We start from the raw sequence: 25,909 nt of genomic DNA, 5'->3' as shown, positions 1-25,909 counted from the left end.
TGTCAGCTGAAGAACTGTACAAAAAGATCTTAGAACCCAAGGCTTCCGTACGTGAGGAAGTCAGCTTCTAGGTGCCAGTGAACAGAAGCATCAGAGGAACCTGATTCCAGGCTGTTTTCCCTTTGACCACTTTTATACTTCATTCTTAGCCCACAAGTATCCATAGGAGACTTTTACAACAGAAGATCAGTAGCCTCTTGAAACAGAGGCTGCGTTCTCACAGCTGGATCCAGTTAAATGTCAGGCATTTCCCGAAGTATAAAATATTCCTCAAAACACTCCTTCAGGATGATATAAATGGTCAGATATGTTTAGAAAATATTACAATCATATCCTCTTCTAGGAGATTCACAGTGAACACTAGCACATTGAGGATCTGAGGGGGTCTTCTAGTAAAAGAACTATTCAAGTTTGTCTAACTCATCTCTTCCCAAATAGATTTGACTTGAGACTCTTTTTGGTGGAGCATCTGCCTTATGAAACTGGTTCCAGGGAATACCAGTTTGAAGATGCTTTTCTAAAGGAACCTCAGGGCTAGTCATGAAGCCCAGGGACCACTGCCAGGGAGAGTTGATTCTGTCTATCCCCAGTGGGGATGTTGCATCTGGCTTTAGGTTATGCTTTGTACAGCTCCTGGCCTGTATACCTAGGCTGGGGCACCACCTACTGAGCCTACAACATGAATGACAGCCCTGAGTTGTCCATTCATCAGTCCTGGCTCTTTATGGATACAAGAGGTGGGAGAGTGTAATCGTTAAGCAAATGGACTACCTAGGTTTTCATCCAAGCTCTCCACTTAGCAAGAACATCCCAAACAAGATTATATAGCACATATATAGTATAATATTTTAACAGTATAGTTATTTTTCACAGATTTGTTGTAAGCATTAAGTTAATTATATATAAAGCATTTAGAATTGTGCTTAGAAGTATTAGGTATTACTATTATTATTATCATCACATTTTAGTATGATGGTGATGTAATGTAACTCTCATGCCAGCCATACTTGTCAATGAAATTAACAGTTTTAAGAACACCACTTCCAAAAAAAAAAGATTACCCTCACTTGGCATGTACCTTCCCACCATACCTAGTCCGTTTACTCTAAAGAGCAGAGATGAGCTTGCTTCCCTGTTGTGCATATGTGACAAGTTTATAGGAAGAAATTTTATTAACATCTGTGCATTGTGTCAAGCTAAATCTGAAACTCCCACAAGATCACTGTAGAAATTTAAGTGACTTGAGTTTGTATTTGATGAGAAAGTATATTTTGTACAGGACTGGCCATGAGGGTGGCAGATGCATCATGTCCAGCACCCATTCACTGACCCCACCTGCCGCTCACCCACAGCTGCCTGACTGCTCCGTCTTTGGTTCCCTCTGAGGCTCAGCTCTTGGTGCTTTGTGCACTAGTCTGCTGAGATTAGCAGTGGGTAGCAAACATAGTCCCACTAGCATTCTCTGTGTTCTGTTAAGTGTGTTATTTCCTTTCTTCTGTCTTCTTAAGACCAGTGGGGAGAAGTCTTCACCAGGCAGTCAGAAAACACCAACCAGTTCCTTCCTGTTCAGTCCTTCCATTCTCAAACTGGATTGTTACCCTTTTAGAGACAGCCCCAGTGACAGTCCATGATCTTCCCTGGATCATAAGATTAAAGATACAATTTTGAATACGTTTTTTTTAACGAGATCATAAGGAAAGTGGAGCCATCCACTATTTCAACAAAGCATAAAGCATGTTTACCAACAGACCCAAGTATCCTCAGTTTCTCTGCTATGAGAAACCAAAAGCACAAACGTATGTTTAGTAATTAATGTGTTAGTATTTTATCTTGGTTGGAAAAACTTAGATAGCCAATGAATCCAATCCAATTTATCATACAAGCAAAACTTTAAGGTTTCAGATTATCAAAGACTTTGAAAGTTATAAACATTTTCATTTATTCAACCTAGTTGGGTTTTTTTTAACAATTACCCATGAGAACTTTAAGACAAAATTAACCGTCATTTTAAGTCATCTTTTTGCTGACAAATTGCAACAAAGATAACACAGGCTTATTTAACTTTCAGGAATCCTTGGTAGAATAAAAGTTTTATATTTCATGCTGATAACTCTAAGGACGTGTCTATCTTAATTAATCCAACAAACTTAAATTAGTTTACCGAATATGTTGCACCTAGGTCCACTTAAAAGCCAATCAATTGTCAGTTTTTTACCTGGGGAAATCTGAAGCGGGTGGTTTAAGTCCAAGGGGGTACTCTTTGCTCTTTGATAGCAGGGTAGGAGGAGCAGGAGCCAGTAACACCAGAGGCGCGGAGGATGGTATAGGAGCAGGTTATTCGGGCTCTGCAGAAACAGGAGGAGGGCAGGGGAAGCAGAAGAGGTGAGGTGCTGCTAGCAAGGCTGGAGGCAGGTAACAGCCCCGAGGGCAGAGAAAGAGGATCCCTGGTCCTAAAGACCAAGCTCAGACAGATGACCAGACACATACTTTCTTTCCACCGACAAAAGGTGAAAACAGCCAATCCATGTCAGGCCAGAGAAGACAGGGAATCTCCCTGAAACAAAAGGAGTTCTGGCCTCTGCTTAGGAATATTCTTTAAGCCCCTGTCCTGAGGTTTAGCGACTACCACAGACAATTGGCTCCAATTATCATAGCCATTAATAATTCAGGCAGAAGCCCCCACATGCAATAAGAAGCCTCATTTGTTTCGTCCTCTCAAGATATATTTTGAGAAGAAGTAAACAAAGATGAGTAATTCGGGAAAAAGAGAGAGGCATGTACAGGATCCTGGCAGCAACTTGTTTACAGGGGAGACAAAGGATTGGCACATAGAGAACAGGACAAGACACAGGTAAGGTGGTAGAGGGGCCCAAGGCAGCTGAGCTGGTGGGTTGAGGGTGGAGGGTGAGGAGAGGGGGGGTCCTCATGCCCTGTAAAAGAATATGGACAGATCAGAGTTTGGGTACAGAACCATAAAGGCCTGGCCATATGGGATTTCGGTCCATTTTCCCTGACATTTACAAAAAAATTCTAATTGATAAGTAGTATTGAAGTTTAAGTATCTGTTAATGGGCCATTTTTCTTTGTCTCCTACGGAGTACTGAGGGTATGTGTTATTGCAGAAGAAGATGAGTCCTTTCTTCATTAAATCTTGCAATCCAAATTGTCTCCAGTGGGTTAAGAGACATCCCAAGGGGGAGTTTTTGGGGAATGAAGAAGAAAAGTCCATTACCATAATCCCCCTGATTGTTGGATGGCATTCCACTCAGGATCATATCAAGGGTTCCTAGTGTTCAGAGCAACCAGAGCTTCCCTCAAAAAGTTGTTGATGAATACCAACCTGTCTACTGAAGAGATGTCGATATCCCTGCATTTCCCCATTGCATTCTAGACTACAAATTGGTGCCAGTGAATAGACTGAAATACCATGGAGAACCTGCCATTTTTAACCGAGGGAGACACTAAAAAAGTTCTACAAGGCGAAATTACCGAGTATTGTAATTCAAGTAGTTAGTAGGGGACATTGATGAAGAATAGTAAAGATAGAAATCCATCATGGTCTAAGTGACATTCCAATACATGTAGTCTTTACAGACAACTTCCCAGGAAATGGTCCCCAGTTGGGTTTTAATTCAGTTGATATTGACATTGGTTTTGGCTGGTTCCCAGTGGTCTCATGGCCAGAAGTGGCTAGACCAGGGATGCGGAGGGGATCACATTGGACCAATGAGGAGGAAACCTCACATGGAAGTCTTAAGGTTGTCAGCAATCCTAGTGACAGGTGTCTGTCCCATGCTTTGTATAAGAACAGGGATAAGAGTGCCTGGGTGGCTTAGTCGTTTGAGCATCCGCTCTCGATTTTGGCTCAGTTCATGATCCCAGAGTTGTGGGATCAAATCCTGTGTCAGGCTCCGTGCTGAGTGTGGAGCCTGCTTAAGATTCTCTCTGTCTCCCTCTGCTCCTCTCCCCTGCTCACACTCGCTCTCTCTTTCTCTGTCTAAAAAAAAAAAAAGAAGGGGTGGATAAAGAGAGGGCATCAAGTTCTGGGTCTTGTTACCATTCTGGCCAGGGTACTAGCTTCCAGTCAAAAGGCAGGCCTTTATCCTCCCTGGAGAGTAGTCACAGGCTCGAGGGTTGCAGCCAGAGCAGTCAACATGAGATTGTTCCAATAAGACCGTATTTCTTGAAAAGCCCCTGGAGTTAAAGTAAAAGAAAAGAGGGAGTAACTTAAGTTTGTACCAAGGCTCGAAGTCTAGAAAGAAGAACAGCCCTAGGTTGGGCACCAGAAATGTTGTGGGGCTGCTGAGTGAACAGTCAAGAAAGAATTCTTAAGATACTGTCAGTGCAAAAAGGCGCTTTTATTATAGCCCAGGGACAGGACCCAGGGGCAGAAAGAGCTGCCAGTTTGGGATTAATTTTTAAGCTTTTCTGAGATCGCTTTTGACTCCCAGTGGTCTGTATCCTGAGGTAGATCTGTTCCAGGGTCCTCTGTCACATCAGGCTTCCGGGTGAGCTTTCAAATCTATTCAGCTCTGCAGAGCTGAATTTGGCCTCTTGCTCAGCCAAATTCTGGAGTCTAGCAGGTGTGATAAGTTCATTGTACCCAGAGATGAGGAGACTAGGTCACAGAGGGATAAATAACATGCCTAAGCTCTTCTAGCCAGCAAGTAGCAGCGAAATTTGAAATCTGTGGGGGCAGTTTCAGCATGGATTAGTCTTTCATGATCCAAGTTTTGATCTGTAATGTAATCATTTCCATGGGCAAAGGGCATGCCAAGGGCTGCTTCCCTTCCTAGAGTATCTTATGCTACCAGATTACTCCCTTGGGCAAGTGGGCCAGCAGAAGGTAAATTAGCAAGTTTCTAACTTAGAAATCTGTGTCTTTCAAATGAAAGAATATGTGTGGCTTCACTGAGAAAAAAAATATCAGGAAATGACATCTTTTAGATGCCACTTTTAGAAAAAGATGGGCTATAAATACATTTTAAGGAAATTTATTTAAGGAGCTGCTAATGACTATCTTCAACACTTTTACACACTTATGGAAAATGTGCACATGATCCATACAGGAGACAGTGAATCACACAAATACAAATGATACCAAGTAGACAAGCATATAACAGGTAGCAGCTCTCTAGAACTGCCTTTGTAATTGTCACAGGAAGCTGAAATTAAAATTATAAAAAGAAAGAATGTGCGACCTACTGAGCTGCCATAGAGTTCTTTACTAGATTCCCACTGATATGGGGCTCAAGTGAAATAATGTATGTACAAAAGTACTTTGAAAGTACAATTGCAAAATCATCAGTCATTTCATTTGTGTTCAAGGAGTTTTGAAATGGAGCGAAGATCTACCTTGGTGAAAATGGGCACAGTATGCAAATGAGGAAGCAGATGTGAGGCAAGAAAGGAGATGTCAGGATGTGAACCAGGGACCCTTTTGGAAAGTTAAGTGAAATAATGCAACATCCAAAAATGAGATATTATGCAGACTTGAAAAGAATGAGGCTGTCCTACATACACTGATGTGAAATGTTCTCCAAGATATTCTGTTAAGTAGAACAAAAGCAAGTGTGTATAATCTGCTATCATTTGTGTAGAAAACCAAAACTTAGGCAGTCTCTCACACACCTGCATAAAACATCCCTGGAAAAGGACATCTAAGATTTGGTGGCAGTATTAACTTCCAGGAGGGGAACTAGTGTGCCATAAGGGTGTGAGAAAGATTTAACTTTTCACTCACCACCCTTGTGTGTCTTTCAGATTTTTTTCACCTTACGTTACCCATTCCAAACTAACTTTAAAAAAAGAAATTTAAGGGGAGGGTAGGTGATGGGCATTGAAGAGGGCATCTTTTGGGATGAGCGCTGGGTGTTGTATGGAAACCAATTTGACAATAAATTTCATATATTAAAAAATAAATAAATAAATAAAAATTAAAATAATTGAAAAAAAGAAATTTAATTGACACTAGATACAGTTATAGGAGATAAAAAAAATTACTGGCAGAGGAATTCAATAAAAATAAGAAATTTGGACTTCACAAAAGGAAGTTGGAAGTCTCTGAGATTTTTAAGTTGTATTCAATGGATTTATTCTACTTCAGTATACCAAGTTTAGAAAACTGTGTGTGTGTTTTTTCATTCCATCCTCCTAGGAACCTAATATTGAACAATTTTCTTACAAGATCTTTTTTTCTTTTCCAAAGAAAGGACAGGGCTGAACAATAATTTTGCCCAAGTTCTTATGTACGATTTTTATTATTTTCTCTTTATTGCAATGCTTAATAGAGTATATTGTTTTTTCATTTTTAAAATTCTCATTAGAAATAGCTTTTACAATTTTGTATGTAATTTCTGCCTTCACAAAGTATTACAGAGTAAGTTCTTACATTAGAAGAAGCTTATTTTATAGCTTCTACAAATACCTTGAATAGCTATTGTCTCGCTTGTGTGAAAAGTCAAATGCTATTTGTTCTCAAAAACTAGAGTTCAAAACCCTAAATCATTTGATTAAGAGGAACAGGAAATTGGTGTCTTTGAATTGTGAGGTTTTATAGACAAACCAAATTGCTTCAGGTTGGAGTCAGTGCTGCTTGTAAATTATATACACAACAACACCGACCTCAGTTATGAAACAAGTTGAATTATGTTTTCAAGGGTGCTATCTGAAAAATGCTACCTATATCATTTTTCTTTGCTGATTATTAATAAATAAGCAGTCTTCAGTGTTATTTGCAAGGTCAAGGCCTCCCTCTACTCCTCCTTATGTGGCCCCTCTTCCCATACACATTTCTTTCCTCCATTATTTTTTTAATATGAAATTTATTGTCAAATTGGTTTCCATACGATACCCAGTGCTCATCCCCAACAGGTGCCCTCCTCAATGCCCATCACCCACTTTCTCCTCCCTCCCACCTCCCATCAACCCTCAGTTTATTCTCAGTTTTTAAGAGTCTCTTATGTTTTGGCTTCCTCCCTCTCTAACTTTTTTTTCCCCTTCCCCTACCCCATGGTCTTCTGTTAAACTTCTCAGGATCCACATAAGAGTGAAAACATATGGTATCTGTCTTTCTATGTATGGCTTATTTCACTTGGCATAACACTCTCCAGTTCCATCCATGTTGCTACAAAGGGCCATATTTCATTCTTTCTCATTGCCACGTAGTACTCCATTGTGTATGTAAACCACAATTTTTTTTATCCATTCATCAGTTGATGGCATTTAGGCTCTTTCCATAATTTGGCTATTGTTGAGAGTGCTGCTATAAACATTGGGGTACAAGTGCCCCTATGCATCAGTATTCCTGTATCCCTTGGGTAAATTCCTAGCAGTGCTATTGCTGGGTCATAGGGTAGGTCTATTTTTAATCTTTTGAGGAACCTCCACAGTTTTCCAGAGTGGCTGCACCAAATTGCATTCCCACCAACCGTGCAAGAGGGTTCCCGTTTCTCCACATCCTCTCCAGCATCTATAGTCTCCTGATTTGTTCATTTTGGCCACTCTGACTGGCATGAGGTGGTATCTCAGTGTGGTTTTGATTTGTATTTCTCTGATGAGGTTTCCTCCATTATTTTAAGTAATGTGAAAGGCATGACAGTAACACATGGCTTACATAGGTTTATAATGTGATATTTTACTAAGTTACTCCTAGAATTCTAGATTCTAAATTGGATTAAATAAGTCTTACAGCAAAGTCAGCATTCACTTTTGTCATTTCTGTTAAAAGGTCTCTAATAAATGGCAATGATTAAGGTGCTCTTTTACCAGAGTTTCAAAGTGTAAAATCGTGTGTGTGTGTGTGTGTGTGTGTGTGTGTGTGTGTACAAGCTGCAAAGATGAGTGAGTAGATCATCAGGTGTTGAACTTCCCCACTCTCTGGGCTCTGATGGATCTATCATTTTCTTAGTGGTCCATGTGGAAACAAACAGCCAGCTTGGATGTGTTTTCATGTCTCCAAATGCACGTGTTCTGATCTTTCCCATCTTTGGGGAAAGGTTTTCTGAGGAGGCAAGGATTCATCTGAAACAACAAGAAAAATCAGAAGTCATGTCCTACCCCATCCTTTCCCTGGCCCTTATCCCCCTTTTAAAGATAATGCTATCATGTGGATGCAGGATGCTATCTAGGGATGGTTTGCTGAATTGTATTTTAACAAGGAGGGGCTGTAGGTATTTTTACAAGCAATACTCCGTCTATAGGTAATGTTTGCATTGACAAAAAAGCTTAAATATCCCTTTTCAACTTGGTTTGTCTTTTCAATTTTATTTAAAGGTATGACACTGGGATTTGCAGGAACCTATTTATTGGTGAACTTTGCTCCAAATAGAACTCAGTCTATCTCTGCAAGAACAGTACAGTATTACTTTGTTGGCTGGCAGTTCCTGATCTATGTGGTAAGAATTTAAAAAAATTTTTTACTATCCCATAAACTATATTATCTAGACCACTTGTACCTACAGATGTTAGAGAATGAATATAATCTTTGCTTCTCAACATTAATATCTCATTAAACCATAAATAGATTTGACTAATACCAAAGTATTTGAAACACTAAATCAGCAATAGAGCACCCCCAGTTTCCCAAGTATCCTATTCTTGACCTGTCACTGGAACAGTTTCCACAATATTTAATCCAACAAATTCCAAAGCAAGGTGTTTTAGGACAACTCAAAGTAAAAACACGAACCCCAAAAACCTCTCTTCCCGGGTCAAAGGGAAATACCTGAAGACACATTTTAATTCATTGGCTTTAATTCAAGATAGATATTTTTTTCAAAAAAGTGTTCATTGAGAACATGTACCAGATTGTCTGGGGAGAAGTAGACAGCAGAAGGATAATGCTGAGAGATGTGTAAAAGAAAGAAAGGAATGAGCTGATATAGAAATTTGAAGCCACTGACTGGGATACTTTATTTGATGTAGTGGCTGTACCCCGTGAGTATAGAGAGAACGTGCTTGTGGTGGTTGATGTGTAACTTGTTTCAGAAGTCAGTTTATATTAAAGAAAAAGCGTATTCCAGGAGGGGCAGGTGGTAAGAAGAAAACTGGGATAGACTAGGTGACCTTTAACCGAGAACTATATTAGTAAAATAATTGTGAATTCAACGAGAAGAATCAAAGCACAGAGAATCATACATATTTAGCATCAGAAAAGATTTTGAAAGGCTATCTGATCTAGTCCTCTGCCATTGAAATAGGTAAAATAGTATGACCCTACTTCATATACCTGTTATTCAAAACTGTGCCATTGGCATTTGCAGGGACATGTTTACTGGTGAACTTTGCTTTAAGTGTAACCCAGGATACTACAGTGGGAACTATATGATATTACATTATTATCTGGCAGTCCTTAATCTTTGTGACAGGAATTCTATATATCTCGCCATCTCTGATATATAATTCCGACCACCAGAACACAAATGCTTACAGGTGTTTTCTCTTTCTAGTCTCCCTCTATACTGCTTTCTTTTACTTAAACAAATTAGGTTTCTCTGTTTTTGTTTTTGTTTTTAAATCCTCATCCATACACACTCTTCAATTAACTGTCCTATTTCCCTTCCACTCTACTCTCCCCTCTACTTTCCCAACTCCTATTCACTCCTCACTCTTTATCATCTGATAGATCCGTGCCCCCCCCCCAACAAATTGCCAAATGGAATTGCTTTTTTGGTCCTGCTGTTTTTTGAACCTTGTGCAGCATTTACTCATAACCCACCATCTTCTCCTTGAACCCCTCTCTTCCGTGGCTTCCTCAATTTATTTTCCCGATTTCTCCTCTTCCTCTCTGACTAGGCCATTCAATACTCTTGGTGGGCACATCCTTCTCTCATGCCAACCACTCTTGATCTCTTCATGCTACATATTCTTCCAAGGTTTTCTAGTGTGATCTCATTGACAACCCCCATCATCCTTTAGAAAGACTTCTAAATCCAGTCTACATCTCTCTCCCAGGCGTCTTCTGAGCTGCAGTTCTGTGTTCTCATCTGTCCACTGATTGCTCATCCCTGTCTTGGACGTGTCATGGGTTCCTCGAATGTAACATCTCAAAAATTGAACTCAGTGTCTTCTCTCCTGAACTCTCCTCCTTTTTATATTGGAAGGCTCCCCTTCCCCTGTACATCAGACTTTAGGACTGGACTGCCTAATTCAGATTAGCCTTCTTCAGGTCTGTCATTCTTTGTGTCTCTCCTCTGCCCCATTGTAACTTCCTGCTTGTCCAGCAGACCCAGCCCGTTAACAATCACAGATTTTATCAATCAAATCCATTTTCATGATAGCTGAGACTTGAAGTCCTACCAACGTATTATTATTATTTGCCTACAGGCAAAACAGATTCTTCATCCAGTAAGAAAAGGGTCACCCAATCGGTGACCAGAAAATGAATAGCCCGAGTTGAATCCTTGGGAGATTAAATATGCAGCAAGATTTGATTTCCTGGAATAAGCAGCAGTGTTTGATGATGGCATGTCTTATATTATTTTAACACCAGAGAAAACATTTAAAAGAACGAAACTACTCTTTCTTAAACCTTCTATTTCCACAAAAGAAACTCTGACATTACTTGTATTTTGCCGTTTTCCAAAGTCAACTCTTAAATTCATTCATTCATTGATTCACTAGTTCATTCAACAGACTGGACATCCAGGGTATAGAGAAGAAATCCTGTAACAGGAATTTTACAGCCCTGGGAGAGACCCATATTCCCATAAAATAATGAAAGTATATTTGAAAGTAAATGTCATCCAAAAATGTAACTAATTCCAGATATTATAAGATAGCATAAAATAAATCTTTAATAAAGTCACATTTGAATAACACTATGGGGGAGCGCCTCTCACGGTCTGTGAGTTCGAAACTTGTGTCAGGCTCTGTGCTGACAGCCCAGAGCCTGGAGGCTGCTTCAGATTCTGTGTCTCCCTCTCTCTCTCTCTCTCTCTCTCTCTCTCTCTCTCTCTCTCTCTGCCCCTCCCCCTCTCACGCTCTGTCTCTGTCTCTGAAAACTGAATAAACCTTAAAAAAAATTTTTTTTGGGGGCGCCTGGGTGGCGCAGTCGGTTAAGCGTCCGACTTCAGCCAGGTCACGATCTCGCGGTCCATGAGTTCGAGCCCCGCGTCAGGCTCTGGGCTGATGGCTCGGAGCCTGGAGCCTGTTTCCGATTCTGTGTCTCCCTCTCTCTCTGCCCCTCCCCCGTTCATGCTCTGTCTCTCTCTGTCCCAAAAATAAATAAACGTTGAAAAAAAAAAATTTTTTTTAATAACACTATTGGCTTTAGACTCTAAAGGGAATATATCTACATTATCTTAGTTTGGAATTTAATCCATTTTATGTTACCTCTCTAAAGACTCTAGATGTTACCAATTACATGCAAAGCTCTTGAGCTGAAGTTTGGCTTAAATCTGACATCGATGTTTAAGTTTGGTTTAAACATCGAGGTAATTAATATTTAATCCTTAGAGATGGAGGTTTCCATGCTTTTTCTGCAAACCATGACTGCAGAGATCATAATTACAGCAATTAAGGCTATTCTTTGAAGGATCATTCATCTAGCTACTCTTGTATTACACTGAATAGAAATGCAGTACCTGAATTGCTTTTTAGGACTGATCAAATAACTACTGAAATGAATAAGAAAGCATTTTAGAGTCTGAATAAGCTGTACGTTTCTTTTTTTTTTTTAATTTTTTTTCAACGTTTATTTATTTTGGGGACAGAGAGAGACAGAGCATGAACGGGGGAGGGGCAGAGAGAGAGGGAGACACAGAATCGGAAACAGGCTCCAGGCTCTGAGCCATCAGCCCAGAGCCCGACGCGGGGCTCGAACTCACCGACCGTGAGATCGTGACCTGGCTGAAGTCGGACGCTTAACCGACTGCGCCACCCAGGCGCCCCTGGAAGGACTTCAGATACCAGAACCTAAATTAGCTTCCAATTACTTCCATAACGAATTGCCACAGACTTAGTGGCTTAAAGCAATACAGATTTATTATCTTACAGTTTTAAAGGTCAGAAGTCCAACACGGGTCTCACTGGGCTAAAATCAAGGTATTGGCAGGGTTATATTCCTTGCCTGTGCCTCTGGAGGAGAATCCATTTCCTTGCCTTTTCCACCTTCTAGAGGCCGCTAGCCTTCCTTGACGCTGTTCTTTCTCATGTTCCATCTCTCTCTGACCATGCCTGGGATGGTTCTCTGCTTTTCAGGAGTCGTATGATTACTTTGAGCCCTCTTGGATAATCCAGGATAATCTCCCCATCTCAAGGTCCATAGCCTTAATTGCATCTCCCAAGCCCCTCTGCCATGTAAAGTAACATACACACAAGTTACAGAGATTAGGACATGGGCATCTTTGGGAGGCCATTATTCTGCCTACCAGACCTACGTCATTTAACCCCTCTGAGCCTTGGTTTCTTCATCTGTAAAATAGTGCCTGCTTCCTCAGGTTGTGAGGATTGAGTGAATTGGTACAAGTAGAGCGGGCGGTGAGCCTGCAGTTAAGTGCCATTATTATTTCTGACCTCTGAGACAGCAATCAGCAAAGCAGCCTCTCCCTGGGTCTCAGCAACCTGTAGAAATCACAGCCGCTTTAACAGTGATATTTTCAGAGAGGGGGAGAAATGTTGCTAGGAAAAAAAATTAACATTAATTCATGCTGCTTGAATATTTTATTCCTGGGAACTCCGTGACCTCTTGCCACAAGGCAGAATGCAGGGCAATGACAGCCATTCTGTGAGTCATAGGAGCTCGTGTTAACCACAGAGATGGAATTTGGAAGAGAAAGAAAGGAAAGAAAGAGAGAAAGAAAGAAGGAAAGAAAAGAAAAGAAAAGAAAAGAAAAGAAAGAAAGAAAGAAAGAAAGAAAGAAAGAAAGAAAGAAAGAAAGAAAGAAAGAAAGAAAGAAAGAAAGAAAGAAAGAAAGAAAGAAAGAAAGAAAGAAAGAAAGAAAGAAAGTCATATTTGATATTTAGAACTGATAACTACCCTCATTTCTCCCTTCCCCCCAATTAATAATCCTCCCGCTAACAGATTTAGCTAAGACACTCTGTGCATTAATGCAGGCTGAGCCACCTTCTTTCCAGCAACAAATACAGTGGTCCCAAATGCTGCCGTGAGTTGTTTATGTCAGTGTGAGAAATGGAAGCCTGTGGTTGAGAGGGGAGTGAAGCCGACAGGGGTATTTCTGCTAACGATTGATGAGCTGCACAGAGGTGGGGACACCCAACCCATGTTGTGATGGCAGTTTGGGGGAAGACAAAGTGATAGGAGTTTAATAGCCTTTGTAGCATGGCTTGATTCAATTAAAGACCTGGCAAAAAGTCCTTTAAGAAAAAGTTAAAGTAATTGGTTTAATTTACCAGGAAAAAGCTGAGGGATGACTTAATCTTCCACATGAGATGAAAGGTTTTTAAATGAGGAAGATATGGTCTTGCTGCTTTCCATGCCCACAGAGGATTAAAAAAAGAAAAAAGCAAACCTTGAACTGAAACAGTAGAGATTCATGTTGATTTAGAGGTGGCTCCATAAGTAAAATATAGTCCTGAATGTACTGAAGTCCGTAACTCTAGTAATTTTTAAGGAAAAAATTAGTGGTGGTGTTTTTATGTCAGAAAAGTAAACATTCATATTTACGATTTCAGGCCAGGGATACTACCTCTTTGAAAAAAAATAACTTGCATCAGGCTATCTTAAGGACTTCAAAAAAGAAAAAAGTGACAACAAAAATAAAACTGAGAACTCAAAGTGACATTAGAGTTTTCTTATGGGCAGGAAAATTTTAGACATTCAGTCAATCAATATTTATTGAACACTCAGTTTATTAGACATTAAGTCTTGGTTTTTGGCAAGGTGTTCATAATAAATTTGAGGTGTAATTTATTCATTAATTCCATAAATACTCATTGAGTAACCGACTGTGCCCAGGCACTAAAGACAGTAGCAAACAGGACAGATAAAGTCCCTGTTCTCATAGAACTGATGTGCTGGATGGGGAGACAGACAAGAAACATACAAATGCATGAACAGGAAATATTCTACACTCCACAGTAAATGAGGGGTGGCTCTGTTAGAGCAGTCAGAGAAGCCATCTTGGAGGAAGTGATGTGTAAGCTGAAATTTGAATGACTAGACGGAGCCATTGTAGGGAGATCAGGGAAGGAGTATTCCAGGCAACTCCAACAGTTAGTGCAGTTAGTGCAAAGGCCAGAGCAATCTGAGCACTGCAGAGAACTGGCAGGCGGTGGGGGGTCTGTGCCTGGCAGAGGTGGGCCATCCAGGATTTTATTCTTTTTTTTTTTTTAATTTTTTTAATTTTTTAATTTTTTTTCCAACGTTTATTTATTTTGGGGACAGAGAGAGACAGAGCATGAACGGGGGAGGGGCAGAGAGAGAGGGAGACACAGAATCGGAAACAGGCTCCAGGCTCTGAGCCATCAGCCCGGAGCCTGACGCGGGGCTCGAACTCCCGGACCGCGAGATCGTGACCTGGCTGAAGTCGGACGCTTAACCGACTGCGCCACCCAGGCGCCCCCAGGATTTTATTCTTAATGTGATAGAAAACCATAGGAGATTTAAGCAAAGGAATGACTGGATATAATATATAATTCTATTACATATATCATCCTGGATAAATCTCATAAACAATGCACAGTGGGGGAAAAAAGCAAGTAATCAAAACCAAGTATGATTCTGCATGTATAAAGTCCAGACGTGCAAAAATAAACAAGGCGCTGTTGGGAGACACATGAAAGGTGGTAAACCATAAAGAAAATGAAGAGTAAACACAGAATTCAGTGTAGTGGTTGCTGGGGAGAGCCGAGGAGGAGGGGGGTGCAATTGGGGTGGGGTGAACAGGAGACCTCAAAGTATGGGTAGGTTCTCTTTCTCTGGCTAGGTGCAGGGCACATGACTACTTGTCATATTATGTAAATACCTTATATGTGTATCATATACATTCTCTATGAATGACCTAGTTCATTATTCAAATTGTGCTTTTAAATGATTCCTCTGGCCGCTGAATGGCTGGGTTGTAGAGGCAAGAGTAGAATCCGAGACGAATTGGAAGCTGTTGCAGTGGTCAGAGAGAGGGCGGCAGGGAGTGATGGAAAGGAAAGAGTTGCTGGCTGGTGCAAAAGGTGTGTGGTGAGGCCATTCATTGCAGGGGTGAAGGCCCCACGAGGGATAGGTGGGGAAGGAAGGCCTTCAGGAATTTACTGCCCGCATTTGTGTGCTATGCTATTAAATGTACACGTGGAGATGTCTAGAAGATAGTTGGGTAAATGAGATCAGGGTTGCTGATCTCGGCATCGTTGGCATATAGGTGAGGTTAGAGCTCTGGGTCTGGATGGCTGAGGTTCCATATATTGTCCTCATATGTTTGTAATTGTCCTCAGGAACGCCAGGCACCCTCAATTCTCACAGGGGAACGAACTGTTGCAAAACCAGAAAGAGAAGTGTGGCATTCAGAAGACTGTGTGTAAAATAATTGATACTCTTTTGCATCTTTTTCACTTCTAGATTTTCGAAATATTAATTTTCTGCACCCTCCTCTATTTCCATAAAAGAAAAGCAATGAAGCACATGGTGATCCTGCTAAGCCTGGTGGCACTTCTAGGTAAGAACGTACTGTTCTCTCATTCTCCAATCTAACCATGCTAAGTGAAAAAAGAGGTTTGAAGGAGAACACTTAAGCATTCTGTTCCTTTCTCATTGTTTCTACTTTTCAACTCTGGTCTGCAAAAAGAAACCCAGGCTCAATCACGCAAACTGTATTTTGCACATCCATATCTACAAGTGGTGTCTGTTTAGTTCCTTTAAAAACATGTCAGCGTTTTTACTTCTGGGTAATTTTATTTGCTCTCTGACAGTTGGAGGATTTTGTTTCTTAGGATGTAATTGAAAAATATTAAAAGAGGAACAAAAGAATAATCCCAATTGAAACTTTTTTATCAGGAATTTCTTACCAAAATATGGCTAATATGAAATGTAAATGTAAGCAGTATGATTTTCTTAAATATAACATTTCTTTCATTCATTGTTTATCTACCCATTTCCTTTTTTTCCCCAGGATTTGAAAACTGATGGTTCCGTAAGCCCACTGTGTATTTTTAAATCTGCCCTTTCCCCTTCTCTTACACACACGCACACACACACACACACACACACACACACACACACATCTTCATATAAATCAACACTCTCTCAGGAGCTCTCAGTAATCACTTGGAAAATTGCCTTTTAAAAAGTTATTTATAATTCTTTTTTTTCCTCTTCCTTGCCAATAAAATGAACCATACGTCGTGTGTTGTTTGCTATGATTCTGTAGATTATACCTGTACCACTGGGACAGGCAGCAACCTTCAGGCTAAGGAGGGGCTGAGTTTCATTTGTCCATCTTCATTTCACAAACTAGTTCTCTCCTTTGAATTGGAAGATTTGTACTTGTGATGATTACTTGTAGAAATGAATTTATACCACAGTCAGGTATGCTGTTGATGAAAAGAATGGAAGAAGAACTTTACTGTTGTTTCTTTCCAAATTGCCAGATAGGGAGAACAAAAGCAAACAACTAAGAGATAAAATGCACATTATATAGGAAAATATTGAAAATAAAGGACATTTTAAATAGGAAAATAAGATAACAGAATTAAGACCATACATAGCAGTTATGATCATAAATGTAAATAGGGTAAATTCATCTAATAATAAAGAAAGATTCCCATATTGGGCTTCAGAAAAATTCCCAGATTGATTTTGAAAAAAGATTCTGAAATTGGATTCATCCACAGTTCTCTGGTTTAGCTCCACAAGAGTTGTAGAAATGGTGACCTTTCTAACCGGCCCTTGCTGGTTGTGAAATACTCTGACTTCATACATAAATGTCATCTAAAACAAGTTAACTCAGACTGAAAGGAAAAGAAAGCAAAAGGGCATACTATTACTATCTAAGTTAAAACCCAGGCAGAAGCAAAGGCTCCTGGAGGCTCCATATTAGTATTTAGCTGCTCATCGTGGCAGAATTGAGGGTTGGGAGGGGGAGACACCAAGGCCAGGGGCCCTCAGGAGATTCAGGCAGCAGCTCTTTTGAAAACGATGTTAATAGAAATATGAGAGGAGTAGAAGACTTCTCTTAGTTCATGGAAGGTAGGTAGACAGAAAGATCTATAAGGACAGAAGAATGAGTCCTCAATGTTGCTCTAACGTTGAACTCTAAATCCTGAAAACAGACCATACACCTGCCTTCAAGCGCCTGTGTGACATTTACAGAAGTTAATTGTGTAATTGCCCACAAAGAAATCCTTGATAAATTCCAGGAAGTTGAAGTATGGACCACATTCTCAGATCACAGTGAAATAAAAACAGAAAATAATAACAAAAATAACAGAAACCAGTAAAACTGTAACATCTGGAAATGCTGACACTACTTTTAAACTGCAGCTGGGCCCAAGGAGAAATGAAGCTTTCATTGCAGCATATATTTTTAAATGATTATGAAAACACTTAATATTAAACCTGTAGTTTATGACTAATGCTGTATTCAGAAGGAAATTCATTACATTAAATGTAAGTCAAGCACTCAGCTCAAAACGGGAGGGAAAAAAACACTGAAATAAAGCTGAAGCAAGCAGAAAGGAGTGATTAATAAAGGTAAAAATTAATGAAATAGAGCACAGAAAAACAATGGATTGATAAATAAACCCAAGAATCTATTCTTTTTTTAAAAAAATTTTTTTAACGTTTTATTTATTTTTGAGACAGAGAGAGACAGAGCATGAATGGGGGAGGGGCAGAGAGAGAGGGAGACACAGAATCGGAAACAGGCTCCAGGCTCTGAGCCATCAGCCCAGAGCCCGACGCGGGGCTCGAACTCGCGGACCGCGAGATCGTGACCTGAGCTGAAGTCGGCCGCTTAACCGACTGAGCCACCCAGGTGCCCCAAGAATCTATTCTTAAAAGACATTAAAATATATCCTTCATAAGACAAAAAAAAAAAAAAAAAGGAAAAATCTCAAATATACAAAATTAGAAATAAAAGCCACAACAAAGATGAAAATTTGATTAAATTGATTATTTTTTAAAGGAAAATAGATATGGAAGACATGGAAGAACGGTTTAAAAAGCTACATCCTGAAAAGAACCAGGCCTACATACTTGACTTTCTTTTTTTTTTATTATATGAAATTTATTGTCAAATTAGTTTCCATACAACACCCAGTGCTCATCCCAAAAGATGCCCTCTTCAATACCCATCACCCACCCTCCCCTCCCTCCCACCCCCCATCTTTACTTTCAACCTAGAAGGTTAAATCTTTAAGAAACAGATTCTGTTTTGTTGTTGTTGTTCACACTATTTGAGGACATAAGAAGAAAGCTTTCCCGTTTTGTTTACATAATGAGTATCAATACTGATCCCAAGTAGCACACAGTAAGAATACCCTGTACTAATTTCCCCACTCAATATTAATGTAAAAGTCTCAAAAAATTAGCAAGTAGAATCCAGAAAAAAAAAAACCCGACATACTTCATGACCAAGTGGTCTTAATGAAACCGGTTCTTTTTCTCTGTAACGCTTACAATTTATACTTACATATCCTACTTACATATTTACATTCTGATATTGCTCATCTTCTCCACCTAATCAGTTCTATGAGGACACAGCCATGTCTGTTCTAGTTACACTGTATATAATTATCTAGAACTGAGGACAGTGAGCACAGAGAAAACATTTGAATTAACTAAATTAATTATGGGAATGAAAGCATGGTTCTTTAAGAAATCCATTGATATGGGGCACCTGGGTGGCTTAGTTGGTTAGCGTCGGACTTCAGCTCAGGTCATGATCTCACCATCCGTGAGTTCAAGCCCCGCATCAGGCTCTGTGCTGACAGCTCAGAGCCTGGAGCCTGCCTTGGATTCTGTGTCTCCCTCTCTCTCTGACCCTCCCCTGTTCATGCTCTGTCTCTCTCTGTCTCAAAAATAAATACACATTAAAAAAAAAAAAAAAGAAATCCATTGATATAGTTCATCATGTTAATGGCTCAAAAGGGAAATATCATGTAAATATCCAGATGCTGAAAAGACATGTTAAAATTTAATATCCGTTCCTAATAAAGAATTTGAAATGTAATCAGAATAGAAAGATATCTGTGTTAAAAACATATTTCTCTCTTTTTAATAATTTTCACTTTATTGGGAAATTATTGACACATAGAGTGTATGTATTTAAGTACACCACGTGGTAATTTGATGCACATATACATTACAGAATGATTACTGAGCTCATGATAATGAATGCATTTATCACCCCCTATAGTTAACATAGTGAACTGTGTGTGTGTGTGTGTGTAATGAGAATGTTTAAGATCTCTCAGAACTCTGAAGTATACAATACCGCATTATTAACTGTAGTCACCATGCTGTGTCTTAGATCCTCAGAATTTACTCTTCTTAAACTAAACATTTAGACCCTTTGACCTACATCACTCCCTTCCCCCTACTCCCTGCCCCTGACAACCACCATTCTAGTCTCTGTTTCTGTGAAATTGGAAAAATATATTTCTCTTAAACCAAAAGCTGAAGCCTACATGCTGGAGAAATAGCACAAGTGCTGTCATCATACTAAGAAATGAGAAAAAGATTGCCCACTCTTCCCTTTCTACTTATCTGTGCTGGTTGGGCATTTTACAATGATCACTAATGACTTCTACAAGAAAAAATGATTATGGAAACCATGTAGCAGCTTTGAAAAATAGTTACAGTGTCAAATTAAATGGAAAATGTAGCACACAACATGGTACCTACCTTTGTTGTGATTAAAAGGGTGCATGAAGCAGAGGCTGGAGATGAGTGAGAGGTAACAGTAGTATGCAGGTGGATTTGTTTTTACTTTATTGTTAATATTGTTTATGTGATAGATAAAAAAAAATGAACTAAAAAGAAAATAGAAAGTGAGGGCAACCAGGAAGAAAGAAAACTGGCTCTGGTGAGGGGCTCCCCAGGCCTGTGGCTACAGTCTCTCTTAAGTCTTAAAACTCCCAACCGAATACTTCCAACTAGGGGCACCTGGGTGGCTCAGTTGGTTAAGCGTCCGACTCTTGGTTTCAGCTCAGGTCATGGTCTCACGGTTTGTGGGTTCGAGACCCGCATCAGGTTCCACACTGATGGTACCGAACCTACTTGAGAGTCTCGGTCTCTCCCTCTCTCTCTGCCCCTCTCCCGCTCTCTCTCTCAAAATAAATAAATAAATAAAAATTTTTTAAAAAGATGCTTTCAACTGATCAGGAAGCTGAGAAAGCTAGGAAGTCCTTCTCTATGCTTAGCATACTCAGATTATGGAAGCCAAATTAATAAGTGAAATATTTGTGGCTCTAATAAGGAGACATTGGTAGCAATTTGGGAAAGTCTCTGGAAGGAACAGTTGATGAAGTCGGAGGAAACCGAGAAGGCCAGATTTCAAACACAGGTCAGCTATGTCAGGCAAAAGCAGTACCACTGTGATGACGAAAGTAATACATGTCTATTGTTGAGAAATAAGAAAAACAGAGAGGGCCATCAAGAAAAAGGTAAAAATCCATGTAACTGAACACTGCCTCACAGTACTATGGGAATGTGACTGATAGTCTGTAGAAGGCAGCTTGCCAGTGTATTTCAGAAAACAGCATCTGTCACCAGAGCCCCACCCCCACCCCGCTCCCCCGCCCCATAGCTCATTTTCCTAGGGCAATTGGCAGAGTGCTTTGCAAAGATATATATTCAGGGATATTCATCACAACCTCATTTTTAATTCCAGAAAAAAAAAAGGATGTACCTAAATAACCTAAATATGCAAAAAATAGGGAATTACCAAGATGAAGTATAATTCATGCAAAAGCATACTTCACAGCTGATGAAAATCATGCTCAGAAGAATATTTAATGGCATAGAAAATACTTGATGGCAGTTGAAACTAGGTTCCTAAATAGTATATACTATTTGTTATATATATATAACATATGTATATACATATGTTATAATGTATTCATATCCAGAGACAGGAAAATAGCTACAAAGAAATATTCCCTGTATTCATATCCAGAGACAGGAAAATAGCTACAAAGAAATATTCCCAAATGTTAAAAGTGACTTGGGGATGAGTGTTGAGATTACAGGTGATTTTCATTTTTCTTTCCAGGCTTTTCTGCATTTTTCCAAATTTTCTTAAAGGAACATATAAACTTTTATAGTTTTAAAAAATGAGTTTAAAGGTTCTTCATAATCCCAGTGCCTAGAGATAACTACCGATAGGATCTTGACATTGTTTCTTCTGGCATTTTTTCCTAGCTTTTTTTTTTCTGTATATAAAAATAGAAAATATATAAGCACTTTATATTTTTTATGTATACATTAGAATGATAGCATGTTAAATTTTGTATTTTCACCTGTCCTCACCAACCACATTCCCACCCAAAAATAAAACAGAAGTACTTGTCACCAGCCTAGAAATAACTTGCAGAGTTACAATAAAGAGTGATTAATTGGTTGGTGATTGTACATGCTTTGGCAATACAGTGATTAACTATATTAGCAAACCAATAGTTGGTTTAGCTATTTAATGAAAAGTCTAGTTTTGTTTTTGTTTTGCGGTCAAGTATAATTTAACATCAGATGGTAGTTGCATTAGATGACCTTGAAGGGCCTTTGCAATCCTGAGGTTCTGAGGCTAATGGAATAGTGTGTTCAACTCCTTCCCCATTAATGATCCCTTTGGGAAACCTGGCTGTTCAGACCACAAGGCCATAACCACGTTGTACTCTAATTTCAAGCAAAATTTTGAAGAGGAAATCAAGGTCCCTCAAGAGCTAACCTTACAAACTTAAACCATCAAGTGGCGCACATCACTGCAGATAAAATTCCTAGATTAGCTGAGATAGGACTATTGTCATAATCTGTAGAAAACATGTAAGATGATCAGGTCAAAAGCTATTTAAAGATGAAGAGGGACCCAGTTGTAAGGGCCTCTTTGTTCAGATTGGGGGTTTGTTTTTAGAATTTGTCACCTGTTCTCTGTTACGATTTTTAATGGAAAGGAAAATGCCTGATTTGGAAGTGTGCCCTGGTACTCTTCAAGTTGAAGTATATTTTCAGTTTTTGGAAAAGGAGGTTATGGGAGGCTTTCCCTGGTTGGCCATCAGCTGCTATTTTAAACATTCTCTCTATATAATGCCTTTTCAAAAGCTAAAAGGGATAAAGCTCAGATATGTCATGACCAGGTAGACCAACAGCACAAAGAAAATGTTTCTTGTTCGCATTGCCTTTGACTTAGAGTTATTTGATTTCACGTAAAAATGATTTTTTTCACTTTCTGTAGGTTTCAGCTTAGTTACGGAATTAGATGCGACATTAAATTTAAGCAACCTAAAACCAAAAGAAAACACGATTTTCTTCCTACAGAGACATGGTGTTTCTAGAAAATGCCTCATTGCTTTCATATCAAGTCACTTCTTCATTGCTGTTGGGAACCTATGAAAAATTGGTTTGCCTAAGGCCAGGTTCCTCTTTAGCATAAGAGTATAAATAGAAAGTGCTTATGTAACCCTTAGATTTATGGTTGACTGAGAGATGGATGCTCAGCTCTGGTCCTGCTTCCTATTACTGTCTTCAAAAAAAATTTTTTTTCATGAGGCTTCTAGACATTTATGGACAAAAAGGCTCAGACATAGACTCAGTACAATTCTTAGTAAACTCACAGAGGGAGTCGCTTCCCACTCTCCAGTTTTCTCATCTATTTGGCTTTCGATTTTTCAGTATCGTTTAATAGTTATTTTCCCACTCACGTCACATGGACTGTCTGACTTTGCTTCTCTCCCCCACCTTCATTGTTTTCTCCTCTCCCATCTCCTAGTAATTATAACCTCTGCGACATCCTTTCAGCAGTTAGGGCTGGAAAATAAGCATCTTGCTCCCAAGATAAAAAGCACCCAGTCGCGTAGCAGATCTTTAGCTGATTTAGGCAAATTCAAAGTGCCGCACGGCTTGAGCAGCCGGGCCACCCCTTGTCCGGAGCCACGTCCTACCCCCACCTCTCACAAGCCTGCGTCCTGAACATGACTGGAGTATTGACCACTCTACTGTGTGAGCTTCAGATATTTGTTGGTAATTCTGTCTCAAAAATGTATTTTATTTGTGTCTCCTGTTTTCTTTTTCAGCCTCGTTGACTGTCATTTCAGTAAAAGCAGTCTCAGGCATGATCACTTTTTCTGTGACGGATAAAATGCAACTAACTTATCCCATCTTCTATATCATGTTTATCGTCATGATAGCGTCTTGTGTTTTCCAAGTCAAGTAAGTTAGCTTCTACCTATTCACTAATCTTTCAACATTCCCGTGCTTCTCTGAGCATTAATCTTTATTGGCGTCCGTGGATAATTAAAATGAGGTGTAACTGATTTCTGAGGGTGAAGGGCCTTCAGCTTGTCCTCAGCCAGCACGCCTTGCTTTCTCCTTCGCGTCCAATAATAAGTTTTTACTAAGCTTTGCCTTCATGTCTTGTGAGTTCTAAAGTATGGCCGCAATCTAGCTAAGTGCACTTTGATACTTTCCTGATGCTCTTCTGCTTGTAATTAATATCCATCGTACGCAGGTTGTCATTAGCAATAAATCAAAGGGGAAGGTCCACATCCAGGATTTCATTCTAAATATAGGAAATACATGAACCCTTCACCTTCATTCTTAGCTCATGCTCATTAATTGCCCAGGGATGGACAAAACCAGACGTTTGGCCGGGAGGGAAATCCTTTCCCCAGAACTTCGCATCCTTGGCCAGAATTTTCTTTGTACCCATGGGATCGCGGAATGATTGTTTTATGTTTCTCTTGGGGCCTAAGAGTGGTGACATGGAACATTTTAAATTTCTGTTCTTCTCTCCCCCCCACCCTCTGCCACCTCCTTCTGCTCCAGTCACTTCCCCTCCGTTTCACATCATGATTATGCCTTTGCCTGCGAGGCTGTCTTTAGCCAGCCAGGAAGTTTTCTGTTTATCCCAAAATGCTGTGCAAAAGCTCCATCCTGGAGCCAGCTGGGAAATCAGGGCCTAAACTTGGGAAGAGAGCCGCTCCCTCCATAGATGCTAGCAGCAAAGCCTAATAGTTCTGGGTCAGACATGGGCCTGTGGCAAGGAAGGTGGAGAGTGACTGGAAAAACCCAGTGTTTTGTCACTGTTTCATTTGTCATTTCCTTATGAGAATGAGTGTGTTTCTAATGCTTGAGCCTTGCCACTTTGTTTCATCTCCCTTTCTTCTTCCGAATTCATCAGCACAGCTATAACATCTTTTTGGAATTTGGTGATTAGCGTCATTATCTTTAAACTCAGCTTTATGAATTTAAGAGGCAGGTCCAACCCAAGGCACCCTGCATTCCCACCACCCTTGTCCCAGTCCCTGCCTCTTCCACACTGGTGCCCCGTGAATGCACTAGAACTATAGAACTGGCCACCCATCAAAACTGCCTGAGGAGTGGTCTGTTTGTTCATAGATAGGTACATATACACACACACATATACATGCATGCATGTACACACACATGTGCTCAGGCACACCTGGGATCTACCTACAAAGCATTTCTTTTTAATTGTGCTAGGACAGGACCTAAACGTCAGTGCTTTTTAAAATTGCTCAGTTGACGTCAATGACAGGGCAGCACGGCTTCACTGTGGGAACCTGAGTCGCGCTGGTGGCCAGAGTGCGAAACTGAGCTCCCCACATGTGCTGTGCAGCTGGAGCACAGAGCATTGTTTTTGAAACATTAAACATTCCTTTACTTCTCCATCTTCCTTCTTGGCATGTGGCATGTCAATGGATAGCTACACTATTCCCCAGATATGATATTTAACAGATTCTAGGGTCTATCCTAATGAATCAGCTCCAGTGTGATACTGGTCCAGCAGCTTGACTCACTTCCAACTCAAACTTCTGTGGCCTCAGAATATGATTAATTGCTTTTCATTGTTACTGTTGTTGGTTTAAACAGACCATAAAACCTGACATCTGATCTCATACATCAGATGCATATAAGCTATGACTGCTGATTGGAAATGCCCTTTTACTGCACTTCCTTTCCCTTTGTAGTTGTAGCTTAAGGACATGCATTTCTTGAGGTTACTGTTAACTTGTTGCTGAACGTCTCTTAAAGCCAGAGCTTCAGTAAGTGCCTTCTGCTCTAGGTTCCTGAATCATGCCACGAAGCTCTACAACACAGCGGTGGTGGTGCCCATTAACCATGTTTTCTTCACGACCAGCGCCATTATCGCAGGTGAGCTTGGGTTTTCTCTGCTCGGGTGATTCGACCCCTGCAAAAGCATAAATAAAGTTTCTCTCGGAGTAAACAAGACAGCCAAGGAATCTTCGGTTAAAAGGACCTACGTAGCCGGTATCATACCCTGCTCACCTCCACCCGGATCTGAATTTGCTCCATAACATCCTCGCAGACAGGTTATTCTGCTTTGTGGGGAAGGCTTCCCAGTGCTCTCTGTCTCCCGAGACAGCTCAGTCCTGTTTTGGATCCCCCTAATTATTTGGAGCGCTCTAATTATTAGAAAGTGTTTCCTTATAGTGGGGTTGAAACTAGCCTCCCTGTAAATTCAAGACTCTCATCTTAGTTCTGCTTTCTGGAGTCTTCTCCTTGCCAGCCCTTCTTTTAATTTTTTTTTAATGTTTATTTTTGACAGAGAGAGAGAGAGAGAGAGAGAGAGAGAGAGAGAGCACGAGTAGGGGAGGGGCAGAGAGAGAGGGAGACACAGAATCTGAAGCAGGCTCCAGGCCCTGAGCTGTCAGCACAGAGCCCGACACGGGGCTCGAACTCGCAGACCACGAGATCATGACCTAAGCCGAAGTCCGACTGAGCCACCCAGGCGCCCCTCCTTGCCAGCCCTTCTGATAATCA

General features: G+C 40.2%; 1 protein-coding gene across 6 annotated transcripts in view; it reads left to right on the top strand.

Annotated features, from left to right (window-relative positions):
- Positions 1 to 25,909, top strand: part of NIPAL2 (NIPA like domain containing 2) — an 85,160-nt gene that overhangs the window by 49,535 nt on the left and 9,716 nt on the right. For 5 of the 6 annotated variants that reach the window (XM_019822583.3, XM_023248756.2, XM_023248757.2 and 2 more), the window contains 4 exons: positions 8,275 to 8,396; positions 15,512 to 15,608; positions 23,179 to 23,314; positions 25,191 to 25,279. In XM_019822583.3, coding sequence (XP_019678142.3) covers positions 8,275 to 8,396; positions 15,512 to 15,608; positions 23,179 to 23,314; positions 25,191 to 25,279 — 444 coding nt within the window. The remainder of the gene's footprint in view (positions 1 to 8,274; positions 8,397 to 15,511; positions 15,609 to 23,178; positions 23,315 to 25,190; positions 25,280 to 25,909) is intronic. The other variant, XM_045049650.1, reaches the window with a different exon arrangement.

This window comes from Felis catus, chromosome F2, assembly GCF_018350175.1.
Source record: "Felis catus isolate Fca126 chromosome F2, F.catus_Fca126_mat1.0, whole genome shotgun sequence".
NCBI classification, from domain to species: domain Eukaryota; kingdom Metazoa; phylum Chordata; class Mammalia; order Carnivora; family Felidae; genus Felis; species Felis catus.
This window is presented reverse-complemented; position numbering and strand designations above follow the sequence as displayed.